The following is a 13,504-nucleotide window of genomic DNA, read 5'->3' as shown; positions in this document are numbered from 1 at the left end:
AACGTAACGTAAGAGACTTCTTTAAAATTTGTATATTCCAATATTGTGATTATACGGCATACTGTATAGAATTAAATATATTTAACAATAAAGCCCAGGGCCTATGGAGTAGAGTAGTAATGTTTCCTTTTTAATGTGTGAATGCTAATTTTATGAAAGACCAACAACAGTTTCTCTCTCTTTTTCTCCTAGGGGATCTCTATGACCCTGAACCAGAATTAGGCTCCTTGTTGAAGGATATGAATGCATTTGAGGATGGTTTATACACGTCCCCACCCAATCACGACGGTGCCCCGCTCACTGAAGCTCCCTCCCCTCTCTTCCCCATTTTGGTAACCACGGCAATCAACGAGCATCCCCCAACACTGTCCCCAGCCTCCACCAAACCCCAGGTACCCTGGCAAGCATAACGTCCTTGAATACGAAGGTCTGCTGTGTTGTTCAGAGTGTTTCGTTTTCCAAATGCTGTTGCGAAAACTATTGTTAAACATTTCACCAGCATCCTGATTTTATTCTTGGAAATAGTCAGTGGCATTACTCTTGGGAGGTTTTGCTGCGTTCAGCCTATGTTAAACTGCCTTAAGTCGTTTTCCACTCTGTCATTTTGTTGTTAGATCCCAAAATGAACATCTTCATTTGAACCGCACACTGTGGCAGATATAGATACTGAAATGTTGTTCGGAGCCAGTACGGGAGGTAGTTGTCATCCTTGTGGTGTGCGGCGCTTCATCACACAGATTTATTTACCTGTGCTTCTGTGCCGTGCTTATTACTGAGTGCCGCCCGGGGCTGGATCATACATGAGTAAAATTACCCGGCTCGCTTTGCACTAGGGAGGAGGTGGAGGAGGGGAGCTGTCACCAGAGCGAGTGAGGGGTGAGATGTCGCTCGCCCATCCTCCTGCTCCTCTTTTTCACAGCCATCTGTTCTGCTCCATTCCCTTCCTAGAAATCTTTTTACCACTGTATATATTCAAATTCTCGAGAGGCATCACAAGGCCTGGATACTAATATTAATAAAAAACAGATTTACATTTCCTCAAGGAAATGCAAATGCTTACAAGGCAGCAAAAGAATAGTGTTTTTACTAAAATAATACAGAAAGGAAATAAGATGCAAGAAGTGGACACAGAGATATCAGGACTCAGCTGACATTAGCATCTAAAGCAGGCTGATATGTTTTGGCCGATTTAAGCATAAGATGATACTGGTGAAAACTTGTATACTCACTAAAAAATGTTGGGTTAAAAATAACCCAACTAGTAACCCAACTATGGGTTGGTATAGCACCTTCCCATCTATGGGTTATTTTAACCCAATGAATTGGGTTAAAATCCAGTTGGGTTAAAAGTAACCCAACACTTGAGTTAATTATTTAGATTAATTTACATCTTTTTTCTTTTTTTTTTTTATAAAAATACATTATAACACTACTTTGTTTTCAAAAAAAAAGTTTGTTTATTTAAATATGCAAATATATTTTTTAACAAATATATTTTGAAATGTAATACAGTTTTAGTAATACAATAAATTCATACTGCAAATGTTTACAAAATAAGTGTACAAGAATATGTAAATATATTACATTCAAAACACCAAATATGCACACACAACTGACATATTTTCAAGATGTACACTGAATTCAAAACCAACAAATGTGACTCTGGTCCACAAAACCTGTCATAAGGGTCAAGTTTTTTGTATTTAAATGTAAACATAATCTGAAAGCTCAATAAATAAGCTTTCTATTAATATGTGGTTTGTTCGGATAGAACAACTATTTGAAAATCTGGAATTTGAGTGTGCAAAAAAATCTAAATATTGAGAAAATTGCCTTTAAAGTTGTCCAAATGAAGTTATTAGCAATACATATTACTAATAAGAAATTCAGTTTTGATATGCTTATGGTAGGAAATTTACAAAATATCTTCATGGAACATGATCTTTACTTAATATTCTAATGATTTTTGGCATAAAAGAAAAATTGATCATTTTGACCCATACAATGCAATTTTGGCTATTTCTACAAATGTACCCATGATACTTATGACTGGTTTTGTTGTCCAGGGTCATAAATGTGTATCAGTTTATATTTATTTATATCAACACATACACAAATGTGCACAAATAAAACAAACATAACATACAAACCTTTATCAATAAAATAAAAATAAAAAATCATAAACACAAATAATAATAATAACAATAAAACAAAGTAAATCTGCTGGCTGCTGGACTTGCATATATACTGTATATATATATATATATACTTTCTATTTTCTGGGACAAAGGAGTTCAAATTCAAATGCTTCAGTTTAAAACTAACTGTAATTTTAACTCTTGTCTAATATCAAAAACTAAATATCAACTAAATATATTTAGCATGCTATAACCACGTATTAAACATTGAATGGACAATTTTTATTATATTTATGCTTGTTATTTAAAATACCACAATGGCAATTGTCTTTTTATTTAAAGAAATTAAAAAAAAAGAATTTTAATGGATTTATGGAAGTGAAGAAAAAAGAACAAGAATGAAACTTTTTTGTAATCAAGTTGAATTGTTTTATTTTGAAATATTCATCCGTTCAATATTATTTGTGTGTCTAATATGTTAAAAATAGAGAAATGCTTCTTGTCTAATCACGTTCAGTTGTGTATTACATGAATAACATAAACAACAGCCTATATGGCAAATTTTGACAGAAATTTATTTTACATGAATGGATATGACTATTAACTGATAGTACAAATTGATAGTACATATCAGTTCACCTAGTCATGGTAAAATAACAGAGGTAGGATAGAAACTATTATTTCTTTTTATAAACAACAATATAAGTACAAAATACAGTAAAGTCTGTCAAACCTTGTGGTGCTTCTGGCTGTGTGTAGCACCAGCCGCTCTGCACATTATTTTAAAGGCAATGACATGTCGTTTTATAATGTTATGTGTCGCAACTGTGGTGCCAGACCTGTGAGACGTCTTTGAAATTTAACAACAAATGCTATTGCTTAGATGTAAGCAGCAGACATGCTTGAATAAACACATTTTATTACATCTTGATAAACAGACAGAACAAAAGCTGTCAAAGCTGCATGTCAAATGCATTAAGTCAAATGGCTGGTGCTGGAAAAATTGCCTGGTACAATTGGGCATTCACCAGCCAATTGTTATTATTATCATTATTATTACCCTGATCTCAGTCAATTTTGAACTCAATCAACTTTTTTTTTTCAAGCAGTCCAGGCTGAAGTAATTGCAGAAAATGATGTAGAAGAAAAAGAAGAAATGTTAAAGAATTTCAAAACAGTACTGCATTGCAAATAGCTTGTGTCTTTGCAGAGCTCAGGCTGTAACACACAAATCCCCAGATGATACTCAAATGCTGTGGATTGCAGTTCAATGACTTAAAGTACTGTAGACACTTCTAATTAGGCTTCGATCATTAACAGCCTTAGATAAAGAAATACAAAAACACATCTCCAGTTTGCTTTTAATCTAACTGCCATTCCTGTAGTAGATCAGCTGTAGCCTTTACAGACAATCTATAGCTATCCATCTATCTGTGGTACTATTGTAGTTTAATTATAAGGTATATTTTCATCAGGAATAAAGTTTATGTAGGGGAAACTGAGTGAATATGGTTCTCAAAATGTAATGGAAATGCAATTATTTCGAATAGCACACACAAAAACCCAGCAAAAGTCAGTTATTACTCTGGTTAGATTCTCTTTGTCCTTCTCCTCTCCAGTCATTTGGCTCCCAGAGGAGCACCGTCCTCAGTGCTGTTGACTTGTACTGCGTCAGTGCCGCTGCTGCTCCAGCCGCTGGCAAAGACAGACTCTACAGGAGCTCACACACAAATCAGCATGTGATGGCAGAAGCTGTAGAGTGCAGACTTCAGTGTATATACATCTAGGAGCCAGATTAATTAACAGCTTACACCAGCGCAAACCCTCTTTTGGTAATACTTTCATGATTAACTAAAGACATGCAAAACTTTTGGTAAATTAGCGACCTTATTGTAAATAAGGAAATTAGTTTACTGTGTCTGTGTTCTATAATTTGCACAATGTCAGTTGGTCACCTGCAGAACACTCTATTCCCATCGGTGCTCTTACGGGATTGCGGTCTCATGTTAATTTGCCTTGTTTACTAAATCTAGCCCTAGTTATGCTGTTACATTTTAGAACACAAACAGATACATTTAAATGTTTATTCTCTTTTTAGGGATTTTAAATTAAGGGAATTTCAGGGAATTTTAGAATTGGGATTTGCAGTCATGAATATTGCCAATCCAGGTCTACTTATGACTTTTACACTGATTTTGTAGTGTTTTCTTTCTTTCTTTTTTTCTTTTGGAGATCGGGAGTCATTTTTTTTTCTTAATTCTTCATAATTTTTCTTTGTGTTCTATTGGAAACAATAACAGCCAAAATTATGAATTGACATGTGGTAGAATAAATAAATAATTATTTGCATGGTAAAATTTGCGGGAAACATAGCATTATATTTCCTGTCCTAAATGGATTTTTAACACAACCAAAAATGACTTTGACAGGAAATTGTCTTGAGAGTACAGTACGTATCAACTGATTTTATGTACTTATTTGTCATTCTAACATATAGAAACAGACAGAAAAAAACAAGCTTACAAGATTTCTTATCCTATGACTCCATCTAGTTGACAGCTTTAGTATTACAGCCTTCATCTGTCAGCTGAAATGCCTGGTACTTTATTTTTTGCTGTCAGGCCACAGAGCATTAGAAATTCATGAAACTAAGCATGTTTCCTCAGAATGACTAGTTCTCCATATGCAAAAAGGTTTTTAGGAGTTTGAAAAATACACTTTAAAATAAGACAAATTCTGTTTCTTTTGGCTGTTATCTTAATAAAGTGCCATGGCAACACCGTTTGAGATATCTAAAAAGCATTCATACTTTTAGTTCCTCAGCATTTTGCCATCATGTAGACAATCAAGTTTGCTGTGAATCCTATGATAACAGCTAAAAGGAGAATAAAAGAATATTAAAGTTTGATGCATTGCCATGTCAGCAGTATTTAAGATATCAGAAATTCCTTCATAGTTTTACATCTGCCGTGTCTTTTTGAAAATGGCACACTTCCTGCTTCCAGTTGGTGGTGCTATAACAGTAACTCACAATAGTCACATTAATATGATCTCTGCTGAATTTTCAGCAAAGTCAGGTTATTTATGCTAAGTTATAACACACTTCCTGTTTCTGTTTTTCACCATAAATTAGTTTCCTCACCTTGGCCAAACCGTTCGAGATATCAAAAATTCTTTCACAATTTAGCATCCTCAATGCCTTGAGATCATGTTGACCGAAATTGGTGGCAATTGCATGAAAGGAAAGCCGGTACCAAAACTCGAACCTGCAAACTTTGGGTTACAAGTCTGATTCTTTAACCATTAGGCCATGAAAACCTGATGGGCAACAATTCCAGTATGCGTTTCAGTGCTTTTTGAGCATGTTAGGGAGCACAAAATGCCTGGTTAGTGGAATTTTATTTATTTATTTATTTATTTTACAAAATCCATAGAAAATCAATAGGGCTCTTTATGAGCTTGTTGAGGTTTAGTTAAACAGAAAAAATGATGCTATGCTTCAGTGCATTAAGGTGATGATTCAACCTTGGCATGGGCATACTAAGATAGAGACCTGAAAGCAAAAAGCTTGTTATCTTAGACAAAGATGATGCATTTGTTACAATTTTATTAGACGTAACTGGAATTCTATTTTATGAAATGCATTATGTGAATGCTTGGCTAAAGATATTTTTTTAATCTTCTTTAGCAGACTTTGATATGCTAGAGTTTTGTGACTGTAAAGAGCTTGATGGATTGTAATGAGATAGAAGATTGGTTAAACACAAAGGAGCTAGGCTGTTTAGGGCTTTACAAGCAAGAAGCAATACTTTAAAGTCAAATGCGGAACTTAAGAGGTAGCCAGTCTGGAGACGATAAAATCGGGGTGATAAGATAATATTTTCTTGACCTGGCAAGAACACCAGGAGCTGCATTTAGAATCAACTGTAGCTTGCTTATGGATGCAGGACAGGGACTTTGCAATGCATTACAATAATCTAGTCTTGAGGTCATTAATGCATGAGGTAACTTTTCTGCGTTAGAAACAGATAACATGTTCCGTAACTTGGCGTTGTTTCAAAGGTGAAAGAAGGCTGTTTTGTTTTTTTGTTCTTGCCTTGATTTTTAATTATAAAGAAGGGAGTAACATATTGGTCCTTTGACTAATAAAATGACTGGTCATCCAGTCATCCGGGCTTCAGGGGTCCGTATCTCCGCCCCCCGGGGGTCGATCGGGTGTCTTTAATATGCTGTTTTTAAAATTATTTGACAATTGGACATCAAGAACCCTTTAAACTGGAATAATGGTGTGCTGATTAAAATCAACATGATATCAACATTGAGCCTATTAATGATTGTAAATGTCCCCAATCTTATTATGCAATATTCATAATATTCATAAATAAATAAAACAAAAAAATCTTATAATATTTTTCCTAACGTTTCCAAAGCTGTGCAGAAGGTGATAAACAACACAGTTGTACGCAAAAATTACAGGGCCAAACACAGGCTACCTTCCACTAAATGCAATACCAGAGAAAGTCAGTCTCAACCAAGGAACAATCTCAAGATCATCCCATGTGGGATTTGAATTTATAACCTTTTATTATGATTCCAGAGCTTAATCGATTGTAATGGCATAACTGCATATTGCTGCTTGCACTACTAAAATACAAAAACCCTTTTGTCCAGAAGGCATCCAGTTGGTAACTTGGCTTTTTTGATGCTTGCTCTGCCTGTATGAGTCAGGACAACCATAATATGTCAAGTCACAGGAGTTAGCTTAGTATCTTTAAGAATTTCTTTGTTATTTTAGTGTTGTTAGTGCTTACCATTTTTTCACAGCAATCCTGTAATATAAATCAATGCAAAGTTGTTATATCACAGGTTTTAGCACCTTGCTTAAAAGTGACATCAAGTGAAGCACCCAGAATAAATCTTTTTAACATCATGATTTAAATCTGTCTCTTTCAGAAGTCAGGCAGAGGGAAGACTCAAGGGGAGGTGATGCCGACTCTGGACATGACACTCTTTGACTGGACTGATTATGAGGATATGAAGCCCGTAGACACTTGGCCATCCAACAAAAAAAAAGGTATGAAAGCACATTCTCAAGGTCTAATCAATAACAGTGATTTTACAATCTGTCAGATTTGTTTCCCGCAGCCGTTTTTTTTTTTTATTTCAATATTTAAGGCCAAAATCTTAGTTTAGACCAAAAAGATCAGGATAAATATTTGATTATAAGATCGGAAGTAGTTCTTCCAGATGAAACCTCTAAGCATAAATAATTTGCAAACTTACAGCTGATTTCTGAATAAAGGATTTCATAGGAGGCCTGTGTCTGTCTATTTCCTCCATAAAGATAAGCGTCGTGGCAAAAACAAGAGCAATGGGAACACGACGCTTGATGCTGATGCTATTGAACCATGTGACCATCATCTCGACTGCCTTCCTGGTCAGTGCAACCCTCTAATTGTATAGTTCACCCAAGCATTACAAATCTGTCATTATTTACTTTTACCAAACCTGTATGATTTTCTTTTTTCCATGGAACACAGAAGGTACATTTAAAAAATGTATCTTCTGGGATTGTTCATAAGTGAACGCAGTCCAATTGGGGTACAATGATGTAAATCTCTGCCTTGATGCATTGTTGAATAAAATACCCAGCTAGTCACAACTGTTTCCCGAAACCATAGTAACTTTGTTGAAGATTTGTTGTCCGAACCACATTGGTTTAGTTGGGAACATGTCTGGGTTATATTTCACCAATAAATCAAAAGATAGAAATAAATTAAAGCTGCAAGCAGCATTGAAAGGGCCCTCGCACCGGGGCTCACCACCATCCGGTGGCTTTAGGAAAACAGCGAACGGTGGGCAATATGCATTTAAAGTGGTAAATATATAAAGAATATGTCAACGTCATTTATATGTGCCAAACTTCCTGCTACCAGGTGGTGGCACTATGACTATAAATGAATATTGGCATGTGGGCAAGCACTTTCATAAAACATTAAGTTTGGTGCAGATTGAACATGGTATGTTTGAGTTAGTGCAAAGCATGACATACCCTGTTGCCAACAGGTGGCGCTATGATTATAACTGAATATTGGCATGTGAAGATTAGTGCAGATTGGACATTGCATGTTTAAGTTAGTGTAAAACAAGTCATTTCCTGTTGCCAGCAGGTGGTGCTGTGATCATAACAGAATATTGGCAATTGCATGGCCTACAACACCTTCTATTCCTATGGCAAAAATCAAACTTTGTCACGCCGCCACATGCCCTTTATTAAAAACTCTAGATCTTCACAATTTAACATTGCAAAGGCATTTAGAGTAGACTGACCAAATATATATGTTGATGTCATTAAATCTGTAGGAGGAGTTTTTAGAGTAAAACATGCCACTTCCCGTTGCCAGCAGGTGGCGCTATGACTATAACTGAATTTGGTCATGGGCATGTATTCAGGACAGGACTCTTATCAAATATGTGAATTTTAGTGCAGATCAGACATTGCATGCCTGAATTATTTCCACTTCCTGGTTTTTCTTAGTGAAGTTTGTCAGGCCGCCACGGACACGCCCTTTAACGAAAACTCAAGATCTCCACAATTTAACATCACAAAGGGCTTTAGATTACACTGACCAAATTTGGTGTTGATCTGTTGAAATCTCTAGGAGGAGTTTGTTTAAATACATCACGTGAAACTACACAAAACTTGACGAGAAAATTCACAATAACAGACTTCCTGTCGGGTTTATGACTTCGCACCAAAGGGCTTTTTTGTAGGTATTGGTGTGTTACATGTGTCTACCGAATTTCGTACATGTACATGAAACATAGCTTGAGGGGCACTTCATTGAAATTTTATAGGTGGCGCTATTGAGCCATTTTGCCACACCCACTTCTAAAACCCATATCAAATGTAAATTTTCACCACTTCTGGCATGTGCAAAGTTTCATGAGTTTTTGAGAATGTTTAGGCCCTCAAAAATGCAATTAATTTTGGAGAAGAAGAAGAATCTGATCAGTTCCAATAGAAATAGAAAATAGAAAAATTATATTTTCGGCCTGACAAACTTCACTAAGAAAAACCAGGAAGTGGAAATAATTCAGGCATGCAATGTCTGATCTGCACTAAAATTCACATATTTGATAAGAGTCCTGTCCTGAACACATGCCCATGACCAAATTCAGTTATAGTCATAGCGCCACCTGCTGGCAACGGGAAGTGGCATGTTTTACTCTAAAAACTCCTCCTACAGATTTAATGACATCAACATTATATTTGGTCAGTCTACTCTAAATGCCTTTGCAATGTTAAATTGTGAAGATCTAGAGTTTTTAATAAAGGGCATGTCCGTGGCGGCGTGACAAAGTTTGATTTTTGCCATAGGAATAGAAGGTGTTGTAGGCCATGCAATTGCCAATATTCACACGTCATATGCTTCTAACCACGAGTATACAGTAGTTTCAACCACACAACTTTTCGATGATGTTTGCAAGAGTTAGCAGAACTTTGGTTTCGGGAAATGCCAAATTGATGAACAAAAGGATTCCACCCCCAAAAAAATACACCTGTTTCGCAGTAGAACAAAAGTCATAATGGGTTGGGATGATATGAACAATTTTTTTAAAATATTTTTTTCTGTAAACTGTTTCTTTAATATGACATTTATTAGCAAAAATACTAGAAAATACTTCCCACTGTTTGCATTTGTGCTTTATCTTGCTGTGCTATGAACAGGTTCCTGTTGTGACCTCAGAGAACACGAGTGCAAACCTCACAACCGCGGCCTGAACAACAAGTGTTACGATGACTGCATGTGTGAGGAAGGTGAGTATGACTTTTGGTTTTCTTAGAAGGAAACATGACATTCTAAAGAGATACAAACAAACTATACATAGGCATCTCATAAAAAATGAAGTGAAGATGAAGTTTATTTTTAAAACTATAAAGATTTGTTACAGTAAATCAGGGCTCTTACCTGGGAAAATGTAATAAAAAAGGGCAAAGCAAAAAATAATTTTGAATGAAAGTGTTTGCTGAATGAATAAATGTAAATGTAAAATTCTTTAGGGCTGCGCTGTTATGCCAAGTTCCACCGCAAGCGGAGGGTGACCCGAAGACGTGGCCGCTGTGTGGAACCAGAATCAGCCAACAGCAACCAAGGAGCCTTCATCACCATCTGACATATAGAAATGTAGAAACAGAGACAAAGAGAAACGAGAGACCACATCCTCAAACCCCATGACTGATGGTGGACTGAGTTTTGAGAACGTCCTCAGCCCACAGTATCATTGTACATACTCAGATCATCTGTCTGTCAGGGTTGCGCACAATTACATGTTGATGGCTTTTTTAATTCTTGAATCTGAATTGGAAGTGTAATTTTAGAATTTTATTTTTCAGTTTGAATTAACTTTGAACCTTATCACACACACAACACAACACAGGGGATATTTCAAGAAACACTAGAAGATATTAATAATAACATTTTGTAGTGCCACCTATTAAAATTAGTCTGTAATTTGTGATTTCATTAAATATAATCAAATTACATTTTTTAAATATACTTTTATTACTATTACACTTGTGTGTTTACACCTCAATATATTATGTTATATGTAATAATACATATATATTATGTAACTTGTATAATAAGTTTTTTTATTTTTTATGAAGTAATTAGGAAAATTAAGCAAAATGTGTGACCCTGGACCACAAAACCAGTCAATTTTTTTAAATGTATACATCACCCTTTCCATTGATGTATGGTTTGTTATGATAGGACAATATTTGGCCGAGATACAACTATTTGAATATCTGGAATCTGAGGGTGCAAAAAAAAGTTCCTAGCAATGCATATTACTAATCAAAAATTAAGTTTGGATATATTTATGGTAGGAAATTTACAAAATATCTATATGATCTTTACTTAATATCCTAATGATTTTTGGCATAAAAGAAAAATCTAGCATTTTGACCCATACAATGTATTTTTGGCTATTGCTACAAATATACCCGTGCTACTTAAGACTGGTTTTGTGATCCAGGGTCACATTTGTGGCTCTACCTAGAATTTTGCAAAAAAACAAAAGGCAGTAAAATGGCAACACATTTTATTAATTGTTAAATAAATGTTGATTATAATATGGGAACATATTATCCATTAATAAACAGTTATTTTTGTGTAGTTCCTTGCACATATTATGACATAATTTCAGAATGTTTTTACCATAGCACATGATTTGTAAACAAATATATTTTTACATTGGCATCATATAACCAGCTCCATATGTATGGCTTTTTTAGTGTAGTAAACTTGCTCGGTAGCTCTTAGTATTTGGAGTATCGTAAAATACATATCAGGGATTTCATATGCATAATTATTCAATTATAGTGATCAGATTTATATTTTCAATTACAGTTCAATCAATTCCTCTTTATCATTCAATTCCAATTCACCAGATTAATTTCACAGTTCACACTTATGCATTGAAAGAAAGCCGATTCTTGAATTTTGCCCAACCCTGCTGTTTGTGAAAAGTTGCATTTTAATTTCGTACAGATTCTTTTGTGTCTGAACGGAAGGCTTTTTTCTACTGATTAATGTTATACTACTGTCAATAACTACTGCTACTCCTGTATTCTAATGGATATTGATTTGTTTGATTTATTTGTAATATATGCTTTATTTATTCTAGTACCCAACAGCTTTCTTTATTGAGAGATGTTATCATGGACAGGAAATGTGCTGTTTTTTAACGACTGTGTGTTCTGACAGAAAGATGGATGGGTGAATGAGTGATTGTTACCTGCATGGGTTATGGGGATAGAGATGGACAGAGGAGATTGAGCGAGAGATGGATGACTTGTCAGTTTAAATCACTGAGCTTTTTATGGTCTGACACACCTCTGTGTCCCATCACTGTCTTGATTTAACTGTTTAATAGACTTTTATGTTAGTGGGGCTGTAGATATGCTTTAGTCTTTGTAAAGTCCTTTCTGCCACCTTGTTTTCAGCTTGAGATTTCTCAAGCTGCATAAATCGTTGATTATTTTTAACTGATATACCAGAAATAAACTTCACTAAGGACACTAGAATCCTAACAGTATTTTTATCCATCACAGATCCTCTGAGACAATAGCACACTGTGATATATGTGACCCTGGACCACAAAACCAGTCATTAGGGTCAGTTTTTTTAAATTTCCATTGATGTGTGGTTTGTTAGGATAGGACAATATTTGGCCGATATACAGCTATTTGAAAATCTGGAATCTGAGGGTGCAAAAAATCAAAATATTGAGAAAATCACGTTTAAAGTTGTCCAAATGAAGTTCTTAGCCATGCATATTACTAATTAAAAAGTTTTAATATATTTATGGTAGGAAATTTACAAAATATCTAAATGGAACATGATCTTTACTTAATATCCTAATGATTTTTGGCATAATTTAAAAATCAATCATTTTCACTCATACAATGTGTTTTGCCTATTTTTGGCTACCTGTGCTACTTATGACTGGTTTTGTGGTCCAGGATCACATATTGTACGTTATAGCGGTAATATTTGTTTTAAGAACCAGTTCTCACTAATAACTAGCATGCATATTAATCGCATATTGGCTGATTATTAGTACTTACAAAGCACATATTAATGCCTTATTCTGCATGTCCGTATTTTAGATCCCTTAGTCCTACCTAGTAATTTAACAACTACTTTTATTGAGGCAAAAGTCATAGTTAATAGTTAGCTAACAGTGAGAATTGGACAAAGCGTGACAATTATTGCAAACATTTAGGTCACAAAAAAATATTAACTTTTCCTACAACCTTTTTAAACTGTGGAAAGACAACACCTATGTTTGGAATAGTACACTGCATGCTACCATACACTTCTGATAATATGTGTATATGAAAGCATACTGTGCCGGGTACAATATCCCACAATGCAACAATGATTAAACTGGACATAATATAGATTATCATTATATCAAGTTAAAATATCAAACCGTTGTCATATAAACGCATCCAAGAATTATATTGATTATTAAAGGGGTCATCGGATGCAAAGTTCACTTTTACATGTTGTTTGAACATTAATGTGTGTTGGCAGTGTATGTACACATCTACCCTATAATGATAAAAATCCATGCAGTGGTATTTTATTAATCTGTAAAAATAATATCCCCTTTTTCAAATCGAGCCATTCTCAGAGGCCGCTCCCATGATAGTTGATTGACATGAGCATCTTACCTCAGATCAGCTGTACCAGTCCGACCTCCATTGTTTCGATGCCAGAGCAGGGATGCAAGTTAGACAAGAATATCTCAGATTGAGCGATTGAGGTGTTGTGTTGCTGGATGTAATAATG

General features: G+C 35.0%; 1 protein-coding gene across 1 annotated transcript in view; it reads left to right on the top strand.

Annotated features, from left to right (window-relative positions):
* draxina (dorsal inhibitory axon guidance protein a) overlaps positions 1-12,231 on the top strand; it is a 28,305-nt gene extending 16,074 nt beyond the window's left edge. Inside the window, exons 3-7 of the mRNA XM_051122564.1 lie at positions 193-392; positions 7,092-7,212; positions 7,483-7,575; positions 9,871-9,960; positions 10,204-12,231. Of these exons, the coding sequence (XP_050978521.1) occupies positions 193-392; positions 7,092-7,212; positions 7,483-7,575; positions 9,871-9,960; positions 10,204-10,316 (617 nt within the window). The 3' untranslated portion in view covers positions 10,317-12,231. The remainder of the gene's footprint in view (positions 1-192; positions 393-7,091; positions 7,213-7,482; positions 7,576-9,870; positions 9,961-10,203) is intronic.
* The last annotated feature ends 1,273 nt before the right edge of the window (positions 12,232-13,504 follow it).

This window comes from Labeo rohita, chromosome 11 (assembly GCF_022985175.1).
Source record: "Labeo rohita strain BAU-BD-2019 chromosome 11, IGBB_LRoh.1.0, whole genome shotgun sequence".
Lineage (NCBI taxonomy): Eukaryota > Metazoa > Chordata > Actinopteri > Cypriniformes > Cyprinidae > Labeo > Labeo rohita.
Note: the sequence above shows the minus strand (reverse complement) of the source record. Positions and strands in the feature narration are given on the sequence as shown.